General features: G+C 42.3%; 1 protein-coding gene and 1 long non-coding RNA gene across 4 annotated transcripts in view; one reads left to right on the top strand and one right to left on the bottom strand.

The window, feature by feature from the left end:
- Positions 1-22,737, top strand: part of LOC103879625 — an 80,987-nt gene extending 58,250 nt beyond the window's left edge. Inside the window, exons 4-5 of the long non-coding RNA XR_001897273.3 lie at positions 18,662-18,747; positions 22,725-22,737. This is a non-coding gene — a long non-coding RNA (uncharacterized LOC103879625). The remainder of the gene's footprint in view (positions 1-18,661; positions 18,748-22,724) is intronic.
- TTC39C (tetratricopeptide repeat domain 39C) overlaps positions 1-26,349 on the bottom strand; it is a 120,191-nt gene that overhangs the window by 91,834 nt on the left and 2,008 nt on the right. The window contains exon 2 of one of the 3 annotated variants that reach the window (XM_021930003.2): positions 22,497-22,933. The exons of the other annotated variants lie outside the window; for them this stretch is intronic. Within the exon in view, the coding sequence (XP_021785695.2) occupies positions 22,870-22,933 (64 nt within the window). The 3' untranslated portion in view covers positions 22,497-22,869. Of the gene's footprint in view, positions 1-22,496; positions 22,934-26,349 lie in introns of those variants that run through there. 3 annotated transcript variants of the gene reach the window in all.

Here is a 26,349-nt window from a genome sequence, read left to right as displayed (position 1 = left end):
CCTCCCAAAGTGCTGGGATTACAGGCTTGAGCCACCGCGCCCGGCCGTAGACTCTAAATTTCTTGTGAATAGAGATGAGACCTTATTTCTTCCACATAGTTTCACTGATTTTATCCCCAAAATGCACTGCTCTGCAGGTACTGAACAGACATTTTTATGAGAGTCATGGTATCTGCTCTCAAATTACTCCAGAAACTTCCACAGTGCTTCAGTACACAGGAAATGTTCAATAAAGGACTAGCTAATTGAAAAACTGCCGAGACCCTAAATGTCATCAGGCACACCCCTTATTTACACTGTGTAAATATGCAGGGAATATTCATTTCTTCTTTTGTAGTCTTTTTACATCTTAAATTATATATCATATCATATACAGGGTAGAAAACTATAAGCCCCTATAAAAACTCCTGGAGAGAGATTTGCCAACGTATAGTATCACTGATCCTTAGACCAAAAAATTCCACATCTAGACATATACCCCAGCAATGTTTTGCACATGTGCGTAAAAACGTGTATAAAGATGTTCACTAAAGCAGGGGTTCCCAACCCCTGGGTCGCAGGGTCCATGGCCTGCTGGGAACTGGGCCACACGGCAGGAGGTGAGCAGCAGGCAAGCGAGCATTACCACCTGAGCTCCACCTCCTGTCAGATCAGCAGGAGTATTAGATTCTCCTAAGAATGCGAACCCTACTGTGAACTGTGCACGTGGTGGGTCTAGGTTGTGTGCACTTCTTATGAGAATCCAATGCCTGATGATCAGAGGTGGAACAGTTTCATCCCCAAACCATCCCCCACACCCTTAGAAAAACTGTCGCCCATGAAACCAGTCCCTGGTGCCAAAAAGGTTGAGGATTGCTGCACTATAGCACTGTTAAGGCCCTAAGAAAACAGAACCCACCTAAATGGTTACCCGTAATGACTAAGTATATCACATATTTATGTAACAAAACACTTGATTTAGACGTTTAAATGATTATACTTGTTTTATAACATATATCAACATGGGTCGACTTCAAAACTTAAAAATCGGGTGAAAAATACAAACTGCAAAGGATACTTATGCTAATTTGAAAACAGAAACCTGCATGTTGTTAATGGTTAAAAATATGCATTTAAAGTATAACATATGGATGGAAAAGACATATACCAGCTTGATGACACTGGTGACCTATGGAGAGGGAAAGAGGAAAAATGCAATCATGCCGGGCTGAAAGGGAAGTATCTGTAATGTCTTACTCCTCTAAAGATATCAGAGGAGATTATGGCAAATGTTTACAAATGTTAACATTTTTCAAAACATAATTCTGAATACAAAGGACATCTATATTTGTTTATAATATGCTGCACTTTTGTATATTTAAACTAATTTAAATTGTTAAAAGAAAAAGTAATATAATACACCCATTAAAAGTATTAAGAGGCTCAATTTCTCTCCATTATTAAAATAACTAAAGCAAATCAGGGAAACAGATAAGAGGAGAGAGGTCCCTAAAATATTTCATGATTACTAGCTATTCCTAACCTAATGACACAGGCCAATATTCCTGAAGGACCATGAACCAGGGAACCTGTTGCATTCTATAATAATTTGCTTGGTCTCTTAAGGTGGCAAATGACACTCTTGGCCCTTCTCTTACATGGTTAACACGCCACTGGACTATTGGCTAGTGCTTTCTCCACTACCCACCCATCCACCAGAGCTCCATCAGACACAGGCTTGCTACATGGTGGAGCCCAGAGTTCTCAAAAGCCTCCAGCTTTATCTTCCTGTGCTAGCAAATCAATGCTAATCATCAAGGGAAAATAACTGAGTTCCTACTATAATGGACTGTATGTGCAAGCTGTTTTAGATGCTATAATCAGCTGTGCTTTTAGCATGGCCAGAAAGTAGGTGGGCTCACTTTCAAGCAATGATAATTTTAACTGATGGCATTAGGGGTCTATGCAGGCATGAATTATGAAATGACATGTAAATCTGATTTTCAGAAGGAAATACTTCCATTCATCTCTCTCTAGTAATCCAATAGACCCTCAGATCCCCTACTTTTTTCCCTGAACTCAATCCACTTTGTTTCACTACTGTAGCTAAAGCAAAATTCCACTAACACCACTTTCATTTTAAACTATCATTGCATAATCCCTCCTACAATCTATATTTCCTGTTTGTAACTGTTCTAGAAATAATCAGTAATTTATAATGTAGCCCTCCAAAAATATAGTACCACCATTTCACACTGATGTCTACACTGGCCCTTGTGTTATATACACACATGCACACAAAAAGTAACACACAGTGGAAACTCACTTAACCAATCTCCACTCACCTAAATATCTGGATTAACTAATGTCAGAGAGAGAGAGAGAGACAGAGAGAGAGCTAGATGCCCTTCACCTATTGAATACTCAAGCTAGTGCGCTTTTTTCTTTACTAGTTAAGCTGTATGCTTACTGAGAGTCTCTACTGATTATTTCCAAATGTGATTATCCTATTGTCCAACTGTTATATAAAAATATATGGAGCCTTGTTAAATGACAACTACATAATTCATTGTTTATTATGTAACTACATGAAATAAGGGTGTGAAAAAACATGACATTTATAAAAATAAATGCTTTGAAAAGATTTGAAAGTGGCAGATGACTTTAAAAGTTACGTTAGGGTTAGGTGAAAGCAAGATAAGTGGAAAAGGCTTGTAAAACTAAAGGGCATTTACCCAATATTGCTTCACAAATTATTTTTACCTCTTATTCCACTTTAGTGATCCCAATACTGAAAGACACAGGAATGTATTATAGATGTGGCTTATGCAAGAAAGTCAAATTAAAAATCCATCACCAAACTCACAAAGTAAAAGCCCCAGCCCCACATCAAAAGTAATAAAATGTTTATTTGATATTAATTCATTTTAGAATCCCCTGCTTTAACTGACTTCTTAAATTATAATAAATCATCACTAGTGGTCCCAATCATGGTCCCAATCAAGAGGCCTCCAGTTACTTCAAGTCCATTTTCATTCAGTACTACATACATTTCTTTCCCAAGAGAGTTAAAATAATTGGTGTAACATTTCCCAATTGGTGACAAATTGGTAAAGAAATTATAACATTGCTTAATCCTTCAGATTTGCTCCTCTTCCTGTATTCTCTCTCTTGCTCTGAATGGCCGCACCATCCAACGAGTGACCCCAAACATCCTCAATTCCTCCTTCTTCCTCCCAACCACAACCAAAACTCAAATTGAAACCAAACAGGAGTTCTGCCGAATCCACCTCCTGTAACATTTCACATGTATTTCCCCTGCTCTCCCCAGCCCCTATGTGAGCTATGACAATCGCTCCCTAACTTGGTTTCTTTCCTCCAGACTTACTGTGTACAGTGTTCCCAGAATTCGTTTTCTAAAACACAAATCCATGTCACTCCTCTGCTTAAAAACCACCAATGGTGCCAGGCATAGCAGCTCACACCTATAATCCTAGCACTTTGGGAGGCCAAGGCAAGAGGATCGCTTGAGGCCAGGAGTTTGGGACCAAGGCAAGAGGATCGCTTGAGGCCAGGAGTTTGGGACCAAGGCAAGAGGATCGCTTGAGGCCAGGAGTTTGAGACCAACCTGGGCAACACAGCAAGACCCTATCCCCACAAACAAAACAAAACAAAAGCCTACCAATGGCTCCTTATCACCCAAGTGGAAAGGGGTAAAATCCATGGTTCTACATAGAACACAGACCCACCTATCATGTGCGTCCACCTCCATCATTCCTCTGAATACACATCTCTTTGTGCAGCCACAGAACAGCTTGACCCTGAATATAACACATGCCTAGTCTGAGGATGCTGGCTCCACCCCAGTACCCTGGGAGACTTCCCTGCTCATCCTCAAGGAACCTCCTCTGACACTCCCTCAATTCCCAAAGCCCTGGTAAGTCCTGGCTCTGCTAAGTGAAGTATCCTTGAAAAGTAATTCTTTTGAGTTGCAGTTTCATCATCTCTAAAGTAGGGGGAAATGATAGTACCTTTCTTACAGGTGCATGGGGGGACTGAATGAGGATGCCAGCACAGCACCTGGCACCCTGGGGGTCCTAAGTAAGTGCCATGTATCTCTGTTGCTATGGTCTGAACTGTGTCCCCCAAAAAGTCCTATGTTGAAACCTTAACCCCTAATTTGACTATATCTGGATACAGGGCTTTTAGGAGGTAACTGAGTTTAAATGAGGTCATAAGGATGGGATCCTAATCCAAGAGGGTTGGTGGCGTTATAAGAAAGGGAAGAAAGAGATCTCACTCTCCCACATGTGCCCCTCACACTCAGAGAAAAGACCATGTGAGAACATGGCCAGAAAGCAGCTATCCACAAGCCAGGAAGAGAGCCAGCCCTCACCAGATCTCAACCATGCTGGCTCCCTGGTCTCAAACTCCCAGACTCTACAACTGTGAGAAAATGCATTTCTGTTCCTTAAGCCACCCAGTCTTTGGTGTCTTGTTATGGCAGCCCAAGTGGACCAATAAGCCCAAGTGGACCAATCCCAGGTGGAACCACCTGGGATTACAGGTGGTTCATGTCTATAATCCCAGCACTTTGGCAGGCCAAGGCGGGCGGATTGCTTGAGCCCAGCAGTTCAAGACAAGCCAGGACAATGTGATGAGTCTCCATCTCTACAAAAACTACAAAAATTAGCCGGGCATGGTGGTGCATGCCTGTGGTCCCACCTACTCGGGAGGCTGAGGTAGGAGGATCGCCTGAGCCTGGGAGTTCGAGGCTGCAGTGAGCCGTGATTGTACCACTGCACTCCAGCCTGGGTGACTGAGTGAGATTCTGTCTCAAGACAAATAAAAATAAAAATAAATTACATGCTGTGTAGATTGTCCTCATTAGACAGGCACTTCTTTGAGGACAGAGAGTGGATCTTACTCATCTTTGTCTCCTCTCAGAACCTACCATGATAATTTAAACACAGTCGGCACTTAATTAATGTTTAGCTTATATATGAAAATAAAGAGGACTCAACTTTAAACAAACATTACCCTCCGCAGAATTTGGTTCTGAATTATAAGAGATAAACAGTGCCACCAGACACGTATCTGACAACTCAGGGCATATGGATGTGCAGCATAGCAAGTGCTGATTTGGGGGTTGGATTTTCACTGACCCCAGGCTGAGGCCTCACCTGTAGGGAAGCCTCTGAAGAAACATGTCACCTGAAGAATGAAAAGAGCTAAAAGGTCTTTTCTCCTGACCTGATCCATGGTACCTGCCTTTCGCAGCCATACACCAATGTAAAATGCCACAGTCTCCTTGTGAGTTCCTTGAAGAACCCGAGTTCACAACAGCAACCCTGCCACTAACTACACTTTACCACCACCTTCCATTTGTACTGAATTTTGCATTTCCAAAGGAACCATGTTCCACGTCTAAATGCTAAATTGATAATACCAAAGTGTTGTAGTAACCAGTTAATACAACACAGAATGTCTAATATATGCAAGCCTTAAAATAAGTGAGAGATATCAATTTGGAGTCTTACCCTATCCTCCTGGTGAGACGGACTACCTGAGACTCTGCAACACTACTCTCTAATACGCCAGACAAACGTCCTATCACAAGGAATCCACAGATTTGGAGAATGGGGGATAAATGGCACAAATGGTGGGAACCCAGAAAATCTCATGTTTAAAGTAAGAATCATTCATACATCACTGACTAAGTACCAACTACATGCCAGACATTAGGGATACAGCAGTGAGCAAAACAGACAAAATTCTTAATCTCAAGGAACACAGTCCAGCTGGGGGAAGTATTATCTTAAGGAATACAGGCAGTACTCACTTTATACAGTAGAGTAAGATCCTAAAAAGGACCATACAAGCTGAAACCATACAAACTGATCTCAACAATAAATGGGAAAAATCACAAGTGCCCTATGATCTTTTTAAAACTTCATCAAAACATTAAACTCACAGCTAACATCATATTCAATAGTAAAAGACCAAATAGTAAAAGACTAAGATCAGGAACAAGACAAAAACGCCCACTTTTGCCATTGCTATTCACCATAGTCCTAGCCAGAGCAATTAGTAAAGGAAAAGAAATAAAAAGCATCCAAATTGGAAAGAAAAACAGTAAAATTATCTCTGTTTACAGATGACGTGAACTTAGATGTAAGAAACCCTAAAAATAGCCAGGCATGGTGGCTCACGTCTGTAATCCCAGCACTTTGGGAGGCTAAGGCAGACAGATTGCTTTAGCCCAGGAGTTCAAGACCAGCCTGGGCAACACGGCAAGACCCCATCTCTACAAAAATATACAAAAATTAGCCAAGTGTAGTGGCATACACCTGTAGCTCCAGCTACTCAGGAGGCTGAGGTAGGACAATCACCTGAGCCTGGGGAGATCAAGACTGCAGTAGACTGTGATCACACCACTGCACTCTAGCCTGGGCAACAAAGTGAGATCCTGTCTCAAGAAAACAAAAATATCCCCTAAAAATTCTACAAGAAATGGTTAAAAGAAACAAATTCAGCAAAGTTGCAAGATATGAAATCAACACATAAAAATCAGTTGTATTTCTATACACTAACAATGAATAATTCAAAACATTAAGAAAGTTTCATTTACAGTAGCATCAAAAAGAATAAAATATGTAGGAATAAGCTTAACCAGGGAGGTGAAAGACTTATACACTGAAAACTATAAAGCAGTGCTGAAAGAAATTAAAGATGAGATCAATAAATGGAAATATGTCCCATGTTCATGGATTGGGAGACTTAATACTAGCTAATACTACTCGAGTCATCTCTAGATTCAATGTAATCCCTATCAAAATACCAACAATGTCTTTTATGTAGAAATAGAAAACTCCATGTTAAAATTCATACGGAATCTCAAGGGACCCCAAATAGCCAAAATATCTTGAAAAAGAACAAACTGGAAGATCTCACACTTCCTGATTTCAAAACTTATTACACAGCTACAGTATTAAAACAGTGTTGTACCAGCAGAAACCCTGACATATAAACCAATGGAAAAGAATAGACAGCCTAGAAATAAACCTTCACGCATGAAGGGCAATCTTTTCAACAAACAGTGCTGGGAAAACTGGATACCCACATTCAAATGAATGAAGTTGACCCTTACTTTATACCATACAAAATATTAAGTCAAAATGGATCGAAGACCTACGCATTACAGTTAAAATCATAAAACTCTTATTAGAAAACAGAGAAAAGGCTTCATGACACTGGATTTGGCAATGGTTTCTCAGACGTGATAGCAAAGACACACACAAAAACAGAAAACACAGATACATGGTCTATATCAAAATTAAAATCTTTTCTGCATCAAAGGACACTAACAACAGAGTGAAAAGGCAATCCATGTAATGGGGGGAAATATCTGAAAATTATACATTAGATAAGGAGTTCATATCCAGAATACATAAAGAACTCTTAAAACTCAACAACACAAAAACCAAACAACCCAATTAAAAAATGGGCAAATGACTTGAATAAACATTTCTCCAAAGAATATATACAAATCACCAACAAGTGCATGAACAGATGCTCAATATCACTAATTACTGGGGAAATGTAAGTCAGATACCACCTCACACCTATCAGGATGGCTAATATTCAAAACAAATCAAGAAAATTTTTGGCAAGGATGTAGAAAAACTGGAACTCTTGTGTACCACTGATGGGAATGTAAAATGGTAAAATCACTGTGGAAAATAGTATAGTAGTTCCTCAAAAAATTAAAAATAGGACTGGGCACAGTGGCTCACATTTGGAATCCCAGTGTTTTGGGAGGCCAAGGTGAGAGGATCCCTTGAATCCAGTAATTAACGGGCCAGACCAGGCAACACAGCGAGACTGCAGCTCCACAAAAAAATAAAATTAGCCAGGCGTGATGGCACGTGCATGTAGCCCTAGTTACTTGGGAGGCTGAGGCAAGAGGATCACTTGAACCAACAAGTTTAAGGTTACAGTGATCTCTGATCACACCATTATACTCCAGCCTAGGCAAGAGAGCAAGATTCTGTCTCTTAAAAAAAAAAAAAAAGAAAGAAAGAAAATTAAAACTAGAATTACCATATGATCCAGTAATTCCACTTCTGGGTATATACCCGAGAAAACTGAAAGCAGGAGCTCAGATATTTGGACATCCATGTTCACGGAAGCATTGTTCACAATAGCCAAAAGGTGGAAGCAATCCAAGCGTCCGTTAATGGATGAATGGATACACAAAATGTGGCACAGACAAACAACGGAATATTATTTAGCCTTAAAAAGAAAGAGAATTCTGACAGACGCTATAACATAAATGAACCTCATGAACATTATGCAAAGTGAAATAAGCCAATCCCAAAAAGACAAATACTGTATGATTCCACTCATAAGAGATACCTATCATAGACAAACTCATAGAGACAGAAAGCAGAAGGGCAGTTGCTGGGGCTAGGGAGAAATGGGAAAGGATGGTTTAATGGGTACAAAGTTTCCACTCGGAAAGACAAAACAGTTCTGGAGATGGATGCTGGTGATGATTGTACTTAATGCCACTAATGCCACTGTACCGTATATCTAAAAATGAATAAAATGGTGAATATTACCTGGTGCATATTTTACAATTGAAAAAATAATTTAAAAAGCATTTAAAAACTCTACCATTTATAAACATTAGGGAAATGAAAAAGTTAGCAAAACATTTATTTTATAAGCTCTTATTTAAAACATTAGAAACATTGAACATTAAAGGGATTTCCTTCTTTGTAAGAAACTCATCAAGAGGATTTTGAGCAGGGCGCGCCCTCTTCTTATAAGATAATGTATGATGGAAAGTACGCATCTCTGTCATACTTCGAACTGTGATACTCCTTATGAAGTTTGAATCAGCTTCAGTTTAGCCTTTCTGCTTTCAATGTTGTGGATCTTTCCAAGAGTTCTTTGAAGTGAAGTTTTTCTTGGCCAGTGTCACCTCCTCTGGGACATCTGCATCTTTTTTCTTACAACCACTTTCCTCCTTTATGTCTAATAAACTCCCCTTCACTAAGTGCCTGTGGTTGCACATCCAGAGTCCCTCAAATAGGGGAAGTGTCAGCTATTCCTTCCATTTAGATTTCATTCCATTTCACTTCCAGTGTTACCACTTTTTTCTTTGCTGCATGTTCATCTTTGTTGGCCAAAGTCCTCTTTCAATTATCCCTCTGAGTAAAATGTCAGCGGGTCTATCACTAGGAATGAAGGAAGCAACACAAGGACACTCTTTGCTGTCTGTGAACTGAATAACAGAGGTGCAATGACCAGTCACAGACAGACTCTGAAAGAAGTCACACGATTGGCTACTGATCATGATGTGCACCTGTTATATACATAATGATTTGTGGCCTGAAGAGCTCATACACAGTAGTAACTGAAAATTGAACTGTGTTACTGGGGAACTGGTGTTACTTAACTCTGGAAACTGGAATCTGTGCATATTAGAACCAAGTAAGGCCAGGGCTATCTGTGAATGTTTACAAACTAAGGTAAGAACCCAGAGGAAAGGAACCTGATTCTTATAGAATGCATAGCAAACAAATGAGGCTGGAAGACCAGGGAAAGCCTCTCCAGGAAGGGAAGGTGGAGTTGAGGTTGAAGGATAAGTAGAAACTGAGTCAGCTTGGAGGAGAGATTCCACATGCAATGAAAACCCTGTGTCAGGAGGAAGCAAAGCAAAGTCAAGAATCTGAAAGATCATGGTAACTACAGGTCAGAGAGTAAGGAAAGAACACAGCTTGGAAGACAAGGCTACCAAATGGCATAATTGGAGAAAGCACTGGTTACTGATTGATTGATTGACTGAGACAGAGTCTCACACTGCTGCCCAGGCTAGAGTACCCAGGCGTGATCTTGGCTCACTGCAACCTCCACCTCCCAGGTTCAAGCAATTCTCATGCCTCAGCCTCCCAAGTAGCTGGGATTACAGGCATGTGCCACCACGCCCAGCTAATTTTTGTATTTTCAGCAGAGACAGGCTCTCGCCATGTTGGCCAGGCTGGTCTCAAACTCCTGGTCTCAAGTGATCCACTCACTCGTCTTTGCCTTCCAAAGTGCTGGGACTACAAGTGTGAGCCACTGCACCCAGCCAGCATTGATCTTTTCAATGAAGGTTAATATGGATTCTAAAGCTGGTTAAAACCAAAGTCATTGCCAATTTAAAGCTATTTTACTTTTCTGTTTTTCTACAAACCACTGTATAAAAGGAGGAAATATGAGTCTATTTTATAGCATGAGCTAACTGGGATTTGTACAGTCATGGCCTGGAAATAATACAACAAAAATCATTTTAAAATACAGGTTGGGCATCCTAATCCACAAATCTGAAACTCAAAATGCTCCAAAATCTGAAACTTTTTGAGGGCTGGCATGCTGCCCCAAGTGAAAAATTCTACACCTGATCTCACGTGACGTTCACAGTCAAAATGCAGTCAAAACTTCGTTTCATGTAGAAAATTATTTAAAACATTGTACAAAATTACCTTCAAGTTATATGCAAAAAATGTATATGAAACATAAACGAATTCTGTTTAGACTTGGGTCCCATTCCTAAAATATCTCATTATGTATAAGCAAATATTCCAAAATCTGAAAAAAATCTGAAATCCAACACACTTCCGGTCCCAAGCATTTAGGATAAGGGATACTCAATCTTTATACGAAAAAAATGAGATAAGGCAGTGATGGTCAAGGGGCAAACCAAGCAGGCCCAAGCTACACCAGATAAATCCTGCCACAGACTTTGGTCCTAATCCTAAAAGCAATGGGAGGCTTAATTAGTTTTCTGTGGCTGTTGGAATAAATTACCATAAACCTGGGGGCTAAAAGCAAGAGAAATGTATTCTCTTACAGTTCTGTAGACCAGAAGTGTGACATCAGTGTCACTGGGCTGAAATGGAGGTACCGGCAGGGCCACACTCCCTGGTGAGGCTCTAGGGGTGAGTCTGTTCCGTGCCTCTTCCATCCTCTGGTGAGTGGCTGCATTCCGGCTTAGGGCAGCTGTGGCTCTAATCTTCACGGTCAATGTCTTCAAATCTGTCTCTTGATGTTTCCATTTTGCCTTCTCCTGCGTGTGTATAAAATCTCTTTCTGCCTCCCTCTTACGACGATACATGTGATTGCATTTAGGGCCCATCGACATAATCCAGGATAATCCCCCATCTCAAGATCCTTAATCACACCTGCAAGGCACCTTTTATTCTTTTCCTTATAAGGTGGCACTGAGAAGTTCTAGGGATTAGGACATAGATACCTTTTGGAGGACCATTTTTCAGCCTACCAGAGCGGCTGCAAAAGAGATTTTAGTGGCAAGTCATGCAATTAAGACTCGAATGTTGGACAGATCACTCTGGTGGAGGTAAAGTAAGGGCAGAGAGGATATAAGGAAGCCAGCTGAGCCAGTGCAAGTGTCCAAGTGAGAGATGAGGGTGGCCTGGACTAAGCGGTAGTAGTAAAGATGAAGAGAAGTGGATGGATTCAACAGACACTTGGTAGCCAAAAGTGGCAGACAATAAAGGTGAGTAAGACAGAGGTGCCAAGAGCCTTCCAGTGTGTACAACCAGGTTTCAGGTGGTACAATCCACTGAGCCTGAGAGCCCCGGAAGACGACCAGGGCTAGAAAACTGACCTGCAATCTTGCTAGGTCCACATAATACTATTCAGCATAAAAACAAGGTTCTTTTGGAGGAACCAGCATACACTCTAGGGCTGGGAGCAGATCTTCCACTCACAATCTTTTTCACTTGGGTTTGGTAAACCTTAATTTTTTATGTGCAAGGTGATGGTAAAAGACTTACCCTTGGAGGACGGGCGCAGTGGCTCACGCCTGTAATCCCAGCACTTTGGGAGGCCAAGGCGGCTGGATCACTTGCAGTCAAGAGTTCGAGACCAGCCTGGCCAACATGACGAAATTCCGACTCTACTTAAAAAAAAAAAAAAAAAAAATACAAAAGTAGCCGGGTATGGTGGTACACGCCTGTAGTCCCAGCTACTCAGGAGGCTGAGGCATGAGAATCACTTAAATCCGAGAATTGGAGGCTGCAATGGGCTGAGATCGAGCCACCACTGCACTCTAGCCTGGACAAGAGTAAGACTCTGTCTCAAAAAAAAAAAAAAAAAAAAAAGTCGGGCGCAGTGGCTCACGTCTATAATCCCAGCACTGTGGGAGGCCGAGGCAGGCAGATCGCCTGAGGTCAGGAGTTCAAGACCAGGCTGGCCAACATGGTGAACCCCTGTCTCTACTAAAACTACAAAAAAAAAAAAAAAAAAAAATTAGCCAGGCATGGTGGTGGGTGCCTATCATCCCAGCTACTCAGGAGGCTGAGGCTGGAGAATCTCTTGAACCTGGGAGGTGGAGGTTGCAGTGTGTCGAGATCACGCCACTGTACTCCAGCCTGGTGACGGAGCGAGACTCTGTCTCAAAAAAAAAAAAAGAAAAGAAAAGAAAAAAAGAAAAAGCCTATCCTTGGGGCTGTTGAGGGAATTAGGATTAAGGATGAAATGCACATGACACAATGACGCACGAACAGTGCAGCTATGACCCACCCACTCGACCCCCAACCACTGTCGTTGTTTGCCTGTGCAGGCATTTAAGCAAAGATCAACAGACTTCTATGATTACAAGAATGCACTACTTCTAACTTTATTCAGATTCCTCTCTATTTTTGCTTAATTCATATTCATCTATTGCTAAGTCTCAATAGTCATTAAGAGTTACTGGTATGTTCTGAAAACAATTCTTCAGATTAGTCAATTTTTAAATAGTTTTTCTCAATGTATCATTAATGTGTATTAAATATCTTCCTAAGATATTAAATATCTTCAGCAATAGTTCCTTCTCTACCTTATGTCATACAAATAAATAGGCAATTCATCTCTATTCTATGCTAATGGCACATGGAGAGAGATTGATAAGCAATTTACAAAGAGGACATCCAAACCACATTTCTCAACTAAAAAGACTTTCTAACCTTCAACAAGGACTATTTTAAAAGTAACAAAATTAATCAAGATATTTTCATTATAAACAGTAAAGAACTAAAAGTAGATCTACCATTTGATGCAGCAATCCCACTACTGGGTATTTACTCAGAGGAAAATAAGTCATTATATGAAAAAGACACATGTACATGCATGTTGATAGCAGCACAATTCACAATTGCAAAAATAGAAAACCAGCCCAAATTTCCACCAATCAATGAACGGATAAAGAAAATGTGGTATAAATATACCATGAACTACTACTCAGCCATGAAAAGAAATGAAATAATCACATTCACAGCAACCTGAATGCAGCTGGAGACCATTATTCTAAGTGAAGTAACTCAGGAATGGAAAACCAAACATCGTATGTTCTCACTTATATGGGGAGCTAAGCTATGAGGACACAAAGGCATAAGAACGACTTTGGGGACTCAGTGGGGGAAGGGTGGGGGGGGTGATGGATAAAAGACTACACATTGAGTACAGTGTATACTGCTTGGGTGACAGGTACACCAAAATCTCAGAAATCACCACTAAATAACTTATCCATGTAACCAAACACTACCCGTTCCCCCCAAACTATTAAAATTTAAAAGATATTTTCATTATTTTCTCAAAGAGCTTTAACCTATAATATGATTCCTCTATTATATGTGGCATAATCTACAAATTGCAGGAATGCTTTGAGGATTAAACACATATGGCCAGGTGTAGTGGCTCACGCCTGTAATCCCAGCACTTTAGGAAGCCAAGGTGGGTGGATTACCTAGGTCAGGAGTTCAAGACCAACCTGTCCAACACAGAAAAACCCCGTCTCTACTAAAAATACAAAACTTAGCCAGGTGTGGTGGTGCATGCCTGTAATCCCAGCTACTCAGGAGGCTGAGACAAGAGAATCACTTGAACCCAGGAGGCAGAGGTTGCACTGAGCTGAGATCACACCACTGCACTCCAGCCTGGGCGACACAGCGAGACTCTGTCTCACAAAAACAACAACAACGAAACCACACACACCTATTTATACAAGCAACCCAAACACTAATTAATTTTAGGAAATCATTTAAAAATATTACACACGGGTGCAGTGGCCCATGCCTGTAATCGCAGCACTTTGGGAGGCAGAAATGGGTGGATCACCTGAGGTCAGGAGTTCGAGACCAGCCTGATCAATATGGTGAAACCCCATCTCTACTAAAAATACAAAAGTTAGCCAGGCGTGGTGGCATGTGCCTGTAGTCCCAGATACTCAGGAGGCTGAAACAGGATAATTGCTTGAACCCGGGAAGCAGAGGTTGCAGTGAGCGAGATCACACCACTGCACTCCAGCCTGGGTGACAGAGCAAGACTCCATCTCAAAAAACAATAATAAACAAATAAAAACATTACAGACTTCTCTATTTTTCAGTTAAAAGTCATTTCAAAGGGAAGCTAGACACATTCTTCATAATAACATTTTGTGTGAACTAGTTCTCAGCAAACAACTCGGAATGTCATAGAAAATGTCCATCTTTCACTAAGGCATCTACATTTTTCTTCAGTTTTTAGTAGAGTATAGGTCGAGAAAATTTCATTTGGGTTTACATTACTATTCACAGGCTTCCTTAAGTATAAATTTCTAGACTTTAGTAGAATAGCTCTTTGATGAATGTTTTACAACTCAACATTCTTCCATTAGGAGAAAAGATCCCAATTTCAAGTTAGCCTCAACTACTCTCTCTCATAAGCCCAGCCCAGATCCAAAATGTCACACAAAGGCCACAGAAAATCATTGAAGCATTCTCACCTTGTCATTTTTACATTGGTAATTTCTCCAGACAAGAATCTCTGAGAATTCCACCAGAGCAGGTCCTGCCACTTTGGCTAAACTTCTAACTAGTTTATAAGTAGTTTAGGCTTTTCCCCCACACCATGGCCCTTTCTCACCTCCCCTTTTTTTCCCCCCATGCTATTTCAAGAGGAGTAATTCCTAGCTCAATTTGTGATTTTGATAACTCAAAGTAATGAGTGTCTCACCAATCATCGATACAGAAATAACCAAAAATAGATTTGGAGCAACATGGTTGACAGCTGAGGCAAATGGCATTCCACATGTAAACAAAACTCTTTTCTGTGCAACTAAATCGATGCAAACCTGGCTATAGTGTGGAGAAAAGTCAGTAGCCCAATTCCTTCATCAACTGTAGGCCTGGAAAAGCAGCCCCCATATAGCCTTGGATAGGTCAAGAGTCACATCAGGCCAGGTGCAGTGGCTCACCCTGTAATCCCAGCACTTTGGGAGGCTGAGGTAGGAAACTGCTTGAGCTCAGGAGTGCCTGGCCAACACAGCAAGACCTCATGTCTACTAAAAAATAAAAAATTAGCCGGGTGTGGTAGTACAGGCCTGTAGTCCCAGCTACTCAGGAGGCTAAGGCGGGAGGATGGTTTGAGCCCAAGAGATCAAGGCTATAGTGAGCTATGATCATGCCACTACACTGCAGCCTGGATGACAGAGCGAGGCCCTATCTCAAAAAAAAAAAAAAAAAAATCACAAGAGACATGTGTGCAGCTGATCAATTCCAACATGCTACTTTATTTTAGGCCTAACTAAAGATGCAGGTGTGCATAATTTGCAAGACAGAACGATATCAAGTTCTTTCTTGTTCCAGATATCAGTTGACAACACATAACTTGAGATTTTGCAATTTACCATTCAAAATTGGGGAACAGGGGAAGCACTCAAAGCCTTGCCAGTGACCCATTCTATTGGAAGCGATCCTAGAGGCCGTGCAGCATGAATTTCAGTTTAGTATTATTGCTTTTTTTCTTTCAAGACGGAGTCTCGCACAGTGGCGTGATCTCAGCTCACTGCAAGCTCTGCCTCCTGGGTTCAAGTGATTCTCCCTGCCTCAGCCTCCTGAGTAGCTGGGATTACAGGCACCCACCACCACACCCGGCTAATTTTGTATTTTTAGTAGAGACACGGTTTCACCATGTTGGCCAGGCTGGTCTCGAACTCCTGACCTCAAGTGACCTGCCTGTCTCGACCTCCCAAAGTGCTAGGATCACAGGTGTGAGCCACTGTGCCCAGCTGATTGCTTCTTAATTGTTTCTCTGTCATTTAGCAAATTCAACTTGAATTTGGATTCAAAATGTCATTTCCCTCTTCTTGTCCTGTCCTGTTAGAATAGTACCAATAGTACCAGTTCCATTTGCAAGAGAGAGAATGATACAAATATTTGCAAATCTGTTTATCTTTGATGCTTATTTTATGGAGTGATAATTTAATGAAGTACAACCCAAAGGATGGCTGCTGCAGACATAAGGAGGCAGCAAAAAACAATAATCTGTGTGCTAAGAAGGCCAAAGTGGAAAGAGCAGCTATTATAACACTCAGCTGCAGGCACTGGGAGTGAGGCGCACTACGCTCAGACTCATGTCTTCCTGGAAAAGCCCCACCCAAAAGGAGCACTCTGGTGCACCTGAGCATGTAAAACAGGCTGAGCTAACATGTATTATGGGATGCAACTGACGTCATAGTTGAGGGTAGGACCAGGGAAAGCTCTGCCTATCTGTGTATCAAGGTGCCCTATAACATACTACATTATGTGGCTTTCCTTTCCTAATTACTTCTAAGTACAAGCTCAACAGAAAATCATGAAGCATCTGACCCTATTTCCTCACATTTTAGAAGCATCCCATATGCTTCTAAAGACCATGGAACTTTGAGACAACTGTGCCCTGATTCACAGGGATTTAGCCTTTGATTTTTAACTAAATTTTTGTTTGTTTAACTTGCGTAACCTACTTAGTGCAAAAAAAAACTTGCTCACTTCCTGGGAAGCATATAGGCCAGTTTATACTTTGAGATTCAAAGTTAGGAAGAGTTGGGTGGGAACAGGGCAGGAAAACAAAGTCACCTAGAGGCTGGCAAGACACAGGTCCTGCAAGCTAGATCCATGTGGAGTATGAAGAAGGGAAGAATCTCAGTAGTTCTCCATCCACATGGCAAGGGACAGAGAAACCTGAGCTGACATACCTTTCTGGAGCTGTTTGGGCCCTAGAAGCAGTCTGTGTGTGACTGGTGTTTAGGGGCAGTGTGACCCAGGGGACCCAACACTAAGGGCTCTTCACCTCTCAAGGAACCCTACACCTGGCCTCTGTCCTGGTGCCTGCCGTCACCAACGCAACAGAGACACTCCCTTCTCCACCTCTCTCCTTCAGCCACAGCTGTGCCAGCCTGGGCAGCCTCTTCCCTTCCTACAGCCCCACTCTGTCTGGAGAAAGACCCCACTACTGTGCTGTTCTAAGCAGGCTGGGGGATTCAGCCACAGAGACCAAATCTGGCTCTAAACCTTCCCGTCCCAAGCTCAGTGCCTCTCAATGCAGACATTCTGGAAACCCGTGGGACCGTTTTGGGGTGACATGATGACTGTAGTGGAATGAGACCAACGACCCAAGGCTTCCTGCAACATATGAGATCATCCAGCACACTGTCTCATGTCCCACAAAACTTCTGAACATGTCCTGGAAGTTCACACAGATGAAAAACTGTTTATTTAGTTCTAGAATCTACCTCCATTTACGTAGAAACACAAAATATTCCTTATACTGCTTGAATACACAGTTTATCAAGATTTGTTTATAATTATGGAAAACCACGTCACCAACAGCAACACTGCTTGTGGCATCTGAGTTGTCAACAAACTGCAGCTAAACCAGGTTGCATTTGTATATCACCTGCCAATATTTAACAGTGATACTGAAAGCTCCTTTTAACATATTTAAAGCCAAATAAATTATTGAAGATACATGAAATCCTGGATACAAATACATTTCATTAATACATTTATTTCATTTCTGCCACCCAATATTCCTTAGGATACGTAGCATACTGAAACTTATGTCATGAAAATGTCATGTCAAAATTGTTTTATTTTGGAGGCCGGGCATAGTGGCTTACGAGTCTAATCCCAGCACTTTCGGAGGCCAAGACGGGCAAATCAGTTGAGGCCAGGAGTTCAAGACCAGCCCAGCCAACATGGCAGAACCCCGTCTCTACCAAAAATACAAAAATTAGCTGGGTGTGGTGGCACGCACCTGTAGACCCAGTTAATTAGGAGGCTGAGGCACGAGAATCTCTTGAACCCAGGAGGTGGAGGTTGCAGTGAGCTGAGATCATGCCACTGCACTCCAGCCTGGGAGATAGAGCGAGACTGTCAAAACAAACAAACAAACAAAACATAACTATTTATTTCGGGTTTGAATCTTGTTTTTCAACCTTACTCTGAAACTATCCTCAGGGGTCGGCTGCCACTCAACTATCCTATAAACATTTTTTCAATTCATCGTCTAATCCTGGACACCTATTAAAGGCAACGGTCTCTAAAGGTCTTGGTGTGCAGAGGGATTTAACAATGGGAGATACGTTTTCTGAGACACTCTGTCAGCACACATCCTATGTCTTAACACAGGAAATTAATACCATCCTGACAAAGAAGGCCTGGTTCATTGCAAAAATGTCACACTTCTTATTAAAACCACTTCAACAGCCAGTATTTTGCCTTGGTAGGTTAGGGTTATTTCCCTCCTTCCCTTAACATTTATGGGTAAGTTTGGTCTGTTACTTTCTTTATTTTAAAGCATACCTGCTCTTTTATCTCCTCCTCTGCAGCACCTTCTCACCTTCTCCTAAATCCAAATTTCTTCATCATACAAGGGTGCAGTCATCTAACTACTTCATTTTATCATCGGATAAAGGTATGCTGAGCATTTACACTTTAAAAATACATGCAGGCCGGGCGCGGTGGCTCACGCCTGTAATCCCAGCACTTTGGGAGGCTGAGGCGGGCAGATCACAAGGTCAGAAGTTCAAGACCAGCCTGACCAACATGGTGAAACCTCGTCTCTACTAAAAATACAAAAATTAGCCAGGCGTGGTGGTACATGCCTGTAGTCCCAGCTACTCAGGAGGCTGAGTTCGGAGAATTACTTGAACCTGGGAGGCGGAGGTTGCAGTGAGCCAAGATCAGCCACTGCACTCCAGCCTGGGAGGGAGAGCAAGACTCCGCCTCAAAAAAAAAAATACACACACACACACACACACACATATATATAATTTTATTTGGGCATTCTATTGATTTTTAGACATTGTATATGTGAGTAGGTTACTTCATCTATCAATTTCATTTCAGGATCATAAAAGGGGAATTACAAAATATTTGCTAGTAAAAGGGGGCATTCGGTGTGACAGAGTCGAGAGTCACTGCTCTAGCAAGCTTCCCCTTCTGGCCACCAGGTTCTCCCACAGACCAGTTCTTCCTGAAACGCAGGACCTGGCTTTTGGAGTCTGGCAGTTACATTTCTACTTTCTCATGCCAGGCAGGGAAATCACATCAGAGCATTATCACAGCACCACCTCTGAGGGGTACCCCAGAGCCCTGCAAGGGATCAGATGGGAGATGCAAAAGTCCCACCAGTTGGGCTGGCCTCCTTGTCACTGCACACAACACTGAGTAGAGAACAGCTCAGAGAGCAGCCATCCTGAGTTACAATGCCCAGGTCAGGTGCAGCTGACACCTGTGACCTCTTTGGAAGCAGGAGACTGAGTGTCATTAGGGCCCAGCTTTCCTTGCAATGGCACTGTTGAGACCCACACGTGGCTCAGCAGCGGCTTTGCTTCCCACTGCTCCTACTCAGCACAGGATAGCCTGGACGTTCCGAGGCAAAGGCAGTCACAGGGCCAGGCAGGAGCTCTGGCAACTGCTTATGAGAAGCAGAACATTAATATTAGGGCCTGTCTGGAGCACCTTAAATTGGGTCAAGAGACACACCCATGCCATCAGAATAGGAGGCAGTGATGAGGAACAAGGCTTTCAGAGCTCCTACATGGCGGATGCCTCCTGGGCTGCACTTCCTGACTGCAAATAAAGGGGAGCTGCTATGCCTTTAAGAACTTGGACCCCACATAACTCCAGCAACCTCAGGAAGGCCAGGAACACCTGGAGAGGAAGTCCAGGTATTACCCATCTCTACAATCTCAGCCCTCTCATGCAGACAGGCGGACATGTAAACAATTTTGATGCAACACAAGTGCCGGATAAAGGTAAGGACGGGATGCCACAGGAGTGCAGAGGAGTCATACAACCTTTTTCCAGGAATCTCAGCTGTGTCTGGAAGAGCAAGATATACCTGGCTGGATGATGCAAAATATTCCAGCACCACTAGCATGGAAGGGATAAGGGAAGCAGACAGGGCCAGATCACAGGACATCGGAGGCCAGGCCAGGATGCTGGGCTTTATCCTACACAAGACTGGGAGCCACAAAGGGTCTAAAGCTTGGAGTGACAGCTCCCCGAAGACAGATCTCTCTGGGGGTTTGATGGATAGCTTCTGGGTGTCAGAGTGCAATTTGCATACTGCTGAAGAAACTTGCCCCAAAATGGCTTTGACAGGACACATGTGAATCCTTTTACTGTAGAAGTTCTGTTAAAGAGGTAGACAGCACATGGTCACACCCAGACTCTGGAGCCAGGCAGCCCAGTTTCAACCCCAGCACTCCCCACTACTGCTGCAAGACCCGAGTTGGGCCACTTCACGTCCCTGGGCTCTTCCTCCTCCCTCTGTCTAAGGGAGATAATAAAGGCATCCCTCACAGAGCTGGCAGGGGCATTAAACGAGGAGAAAAGTTCAGGCAAGGCTGGGGCTGTGGGCTGACTCACAGTAAATGCCATCTAGTATTTATCATTATGTGTGTACATTGATGTACACAAGAAAAATAAAGTCACCTAAAGCCAGTGAGTTCACAGATTTTACAGCTTTGAACAAGACTAAGTGTTAAAGTGACTCTATTTGAGGTAGATTTGAATAAAGGTATGAAGTAATGCCTCCTTGAAGGAACGACCTGCCTCTCACCATTCTCCTGTTCATGGCAGACACTCTGTGAACACAGACTTTTTAAAGAGATGGACTTCCTGACTCTCTAGGGGCTTTCTCTGTAATAACTGAGTTTTCCTGTAAGACAGGAGCAACTACCTTACATATATGTAGGTATATTTCGTGTGTTCTGAAATTCTTGAGCAAGAAGGAAGAGATGGAGAAAGCAACCTCAGCTAGGGAAAAGGGTGGTGCAAACCACCAACCATCTTTACATAAGAAAAGCCCCAGCTTGGCAGGAGAATCCCTTGAACCCAGGAGGCGGAGGTTGCAGTGAGCCAAGATCATGCCATTGCACTCTAGCCTGGGCGACGGAGCAAGACTCCGTCTCAGAAAAAAGAAAAGAAAAGAAAAGAAAAGCCCCAGCTCAATCATCAAATCCACTTCAAGGAGGCATGACTTTCTCTTCCTACACAGCACATGCATGAATACTTTTACATAAAAACATGTATTCGCAGTCTCTTGTTCAGAAACTGGAATGCATTCTCCCCATGTTAGCCCACAAAGGCTATTCAACCGCCAAACGGACCCACGTTACAGAATGAGCAGCAGACTCGTGACTTTAGGGTGTTGGGAGGAGAGTAAGTGCTCAAAGAGGTGCTGTGTAAGACAGGGAACAGTCCTTCCCTACCCAACCCGACTCTTTCCACAGGGTAGACCAAGCACTAGGCAGTTTTGAAATCAATTCATCTTTGCCACACAGCCATCTACTTTTCTGTACTTTTTTGATACTCTCTCTTCTCCCTGAGTCCTCTGTAGCCTCTTCCAGTCCCACTGCTGCAGCTCGGTAAATAGGATTACCCTGGCAAATGAGACCAGGTGCGAAAGTGGCATTTCAGGAACTAAAACAGGCTGTGTGAAAGGTCTAGACTCCTGAAATAGCACATTTGGGGATCTACAAGTGGTTTCCTGTAACTAGGATAGAAAGTGCTTCCATGTTTCAATATTACTTCTCTCTCCCTTTTTAAAAAATCCTCATCAAAACTTTATTTCACTCAATACAGCTTCTTTCAACTAAATTAAGGAAAAAAGGTAATCTCACTCAACCTGTTAATACAATACAGTCAGCCCTCATTATCCACGAGTTCCACAACCAGCCGCAGATCAAGCATACTTGGGGAGAAAACGTTGCATTAGTACTAAATGTGCAGACTTTTTCCCTTGTCACTATTCCCTAACCAACACAGTATAACAACTATCTACATAGCGTTTACATGATATTAGGTATTAAAAGTTACTAGATGATTTCAGGTATATGGGAGGATGTGTGTAGGTGATACACAAATACTGTGCCATTTTCTATCAGGGATTTGAGCATCCACAGATTTTGGTATCCACCAGGGGTCCTGGAATCAATCCCCCATGGATACTGACGGATAACTACACATGTGACTTAAGAGAACACATTCTTTTAAAGGCTCGCATCTTTTGCTTTGTGTATTTGTACAAGGGTACACTTGTACACACTTACAGAGACTTACATACACTACAGCACAGGTATTTTTTTCCTGATAATTTCCTCCAAACTATCCTATTATTCTACAGGCAGTTGCATTTTAAAAGGAATCTCAATTAAGCCAAATGAATCTTTAATGAATATTTAATTAGGACCTTTTCAGACACTGTAACAGTTGGGGGGAAAAAGATGCCTTTTTCCAACACACCACTGAGTTGAAGAGGATGGAAAAAGTCGACAGATGAGCTTCCTGTCTTTCCCGCCAGTTCCCTTAAACCATTTCTGCTTTTCATTGCTTCTCCTTTTCTTACATGTCTGCATCTGTGGACTCTCCTATTGTCTCCAGGAGCAAGGCAGAGACACATTCTCATCTGTGAGCCGCCGAATTGTCTAGAAAACATGGGCAGCCTGCAAGTCCTTCCTGTCCTCCCGAGAATCTGACATGGTTTGAGGCAGATAAGAGGCTCAGAGGCCTGCTGACTCAACATCTCTTACAAGTGCCTTTGAGTTTTTCCAGGAAGCACCAAGGTTTTCTCAGAAGTCAAAAAGCTCTTTCTGTAAAAGGCCAGAGAGGAGATATTTTAGGCTTTGCATGCCATATGGTCTCTGACGCTACTTATTTCTGCAGGTGTAGTGCACAAGCAGCCACAGACCACACATAACCAAATGAGCGTGGCTGTGTCTCAGAACATATTTACAAAAACCAGTGTCAGGCTAGAATTGGCCCACAGGCCGTAGTTTACCCACTCCTAGATTATATGGAACCATCTGTATAACCCTGGCTCTGCAATCAACATGCTCACAAAATGAGTCCCACAGATCCTATGGCTTTCTCATATGGCTTTGTCGTATGTGCCAAAAACTGTGTTAAATAATTTAGGGTCCACACATTGATTTTACGCACACTCACGTTACTTACCATAAATTTTTCTTGCTTTGTATTTTAATACGTTTGCCATTTTATAGTTTAAAACGGAAAAGAAAGTGTCACAATTCATAGCAACTATGTACCCATAAACACTCATACTAACCATATATGTTTCCTATTTTAGTTGACAATGACTAAGTAGGACTCTTTAATAATATCTACAGCCAGAAACTGGTAGTAGCCCTGGCAGAGGGAAAAACTGCAGAAGTCTTAGGATCAAAAAGAATGCCAAGAGTTAAAGCGGGAGATGGGCTGGTAACCTCAAGCGGGGAGGAGGCAGGCTCAGCATCAGGCCGGCAGAAATAAGAACTGCGAAGCTCATTTGGATCAGAAGCTCCGAACGTCTCACGCTCCTCAGGCCTCCATGTGGTTCATTTCTGCCAGTCCTCTGTTAAAAAGTAATATTTCAAGCCATAAAGAGAAAAAAAGGTGGCGACATTAGGATCCTGAAGTCCCAAGGAGCCAAGAGTGAATTATGGCTGTGACAGCCACGCTGTGGACGATGGTCATGATGAAAAGTGAGTTGACGAGACACCTAGTAGCAAAGTAACCCTGAGAAAAGCACTGACCATGGGAAACACGGACTGACCAGCGGTAGGAAGAAAATAAGTGTAGAACAAGCCATCCTATGTGATGGCCTAGTAATACTAGTGAGCGTGCAGTTCTGACCACTCTTTTCCCAATGTCATTTCATGTCTCCACATGGGTTTTTCTGTTGTTTCCTCTCCTAGGTTTCCGTTTAAACCTCACCACCTCTCACATTCTCCTTTTCCCCTTGCCCCGCCCCTCCCAACTCCTCATTCAACTGATTCACTTCTACCCCATCATAAAGCTCAGGCATCACTTCCTCCACAAAACTGTCCTTCAGGCTGGGTTAGACGCTGCTTCTCTTTTCTTCTACAGGCTCCAGGGGACCATGGTTATGTCTCCCAGCCTCCCTATCACCATCAGCTTTACCTACGCCTACACTGCAGCATCGAAACATCTAGCATGTGTCTTTGGCACCTAACCCACAGCCTATCTTATGTGCCTGAGCAACGGAAGGTCTGAGTGCATGTCACATATGCAAACAGCGAGGGAGGAAGGGAATGAGTATCTGTGTGCGAAGGGGTAGTGACTGCTGATAGACTAGCGCACTGGGCGCTAAGACCAAGATCAGGAACTTGACTTCAGGTGGTCAAGATCACGAACTTAAAAACATACGGACTTGGGTTCAAAGCAGGAGGGCCCTCCAGCAGGAAAATTTATCCTGACCTCTGGGAAAACACCTCAAAGTGCATAATGGTGGCTCAGCACCACCAAAGGGCAGTTTGTTGCTACATTATTACTATAGTTCCAACAAAAAGGCAGCTACAGTTTCAAATCCCAACCAGGGAGCTGTCCTATATTCCAAAAGAAGGCTTCTACTGTGCATATATTTCTAATTCCTATATGCCTAATATCTGAATTATACAATTCAGACTTGCCAGGAATTCAGAGTGGCCTTCACGATAATCTGTTTCTACAAAGTAACAATTTCTCATTAGGCAGCAGTTGATAAACTTTCACCATTCTAGTAAGGTGGCATGAGAAAATGACCTTCTTGCTTTAATAAAAAATATTGTTACACTAGATATAAAATATGTTTTCACTGTTAAAGTGTAAAAGTAAGACTCTGGAAGGTTTACTAGTAGAGGAAGGGTGTCCCCCTGTGATAAACAATCATTAAAAAAGGAGACAGAGAGGGTAATTTGCCCATCCCTCTTATGTAGATAAAATGAGCCAGCAGTGTGCTCCTCAAACACTTACCAAGTCACTGCTGAGCCTTCAGCAGGCCATTTGACTTTGGAACAGAAAGGGAAGTTTCGCAATGCATAACAGAATCTTAAATCCTTCATACGTAACACATAAGATGAACTTTAAATAGAAAAGCCACCTGCACACAGGACTGTGTCTTGTACTCAAACTACACTGTGAAGAAGCAAGCACAATACTAGTGGGGATGGCAGCACTTACAGAAGCTAGCTAGAGTTTATTGAGTGCTTACACTTAGCCAGGGGCCATGGATTATTTCTTTTAATTCTAACCACCACACAATAATGTGGGTACTCTTATTGTTACTCCTATTTTATAGGTAAGGAAGCAAATTTTGAGAAACCAAAGTCAGCAGCCACAAAAGTGGCAAAAGTAAGACTGGAACCCAGGTTGCAGGACTCTTGTCCATGATCACACCTGTACGCAACTGTGCTTTCCAAAACATACATCAGAAGCACCTTTTGGGAGGTGGGAAGAACGCAATGATTATCCACACCACAAACAAATCAGACGGAGCCAAGGAAAACTGATAGGATGATACCATCTTTGTCTACCTCTGTCTTTTTCCCTCCCATCATCTCTAAAAAAGGCTTTTTAACACTGCTGGAAAACAAGGTCGCAGAGCAGATGATGAATTATTATAAATTTAGTGAGGGAGGCAGAATGGTAAAATGAAAAGAGTCCTTGATATAGAACTATAGTGTTTGTGTCCTGGTCCATAGTAAAAACTAAGTCTCATGAGCCTCGTTATAAAACTGTCACGATAAGATACACCTCACTCTTTTGTTGTCATGAGAATAGTGAGGATATATAAGGGAATGTGTCTAGCACTGTGCTTGGCAGAAAAGAGGTACTACAGTTTTTTTTCCCTTCTTTATCTTCAGTTCCCATTTCAAAATACAAGCAGACAGCACCTAGCTATACAATGTAAATATTCCCTGGGCACCTCCAACGCACTCACCTACAGAGAAATATCTCTGAAGGGGCATCTCTCTGCTGGTGCTGTGGGAGAGTTTTCCAACCACTCATATACTGCCTTCTATTAACAGTGCATAAAATTTTCTAGATAAAGCAAAAATTCCATGCTTTCAATGTAAAGGTAGTATTTTAGCCTACTAATGCAGAAAAGGAAGGGGGAAAAAAGATCATTAAAATAAATATCACAGGAGACTTCAAAGCCATAAGTACTGAAACATGCAAGTACCTAAATCATCAACTAAAAAGAGTAAATTTGACTCTACAACTCTCT

Source organism: Papio anubis, chromosome 19 (assembly GCF_008728515.1).
Source record: "Papio anubis isolate 15944 chromosome 19, Panubis1.0, whole genome shotgun sequence".
NCBI classification, from domain to species: domain Eukaryota; kingdom Metazoa; phylum Chordata; class Mammalia; order Primates; family Cercopithecidae; genus Papio; species Papio anubis.
The sequence above is the reverse complement of the archived record's forward strand: the minus strand, read 5'-3'. Positions and strand labels throughout refer to the sequence as shown.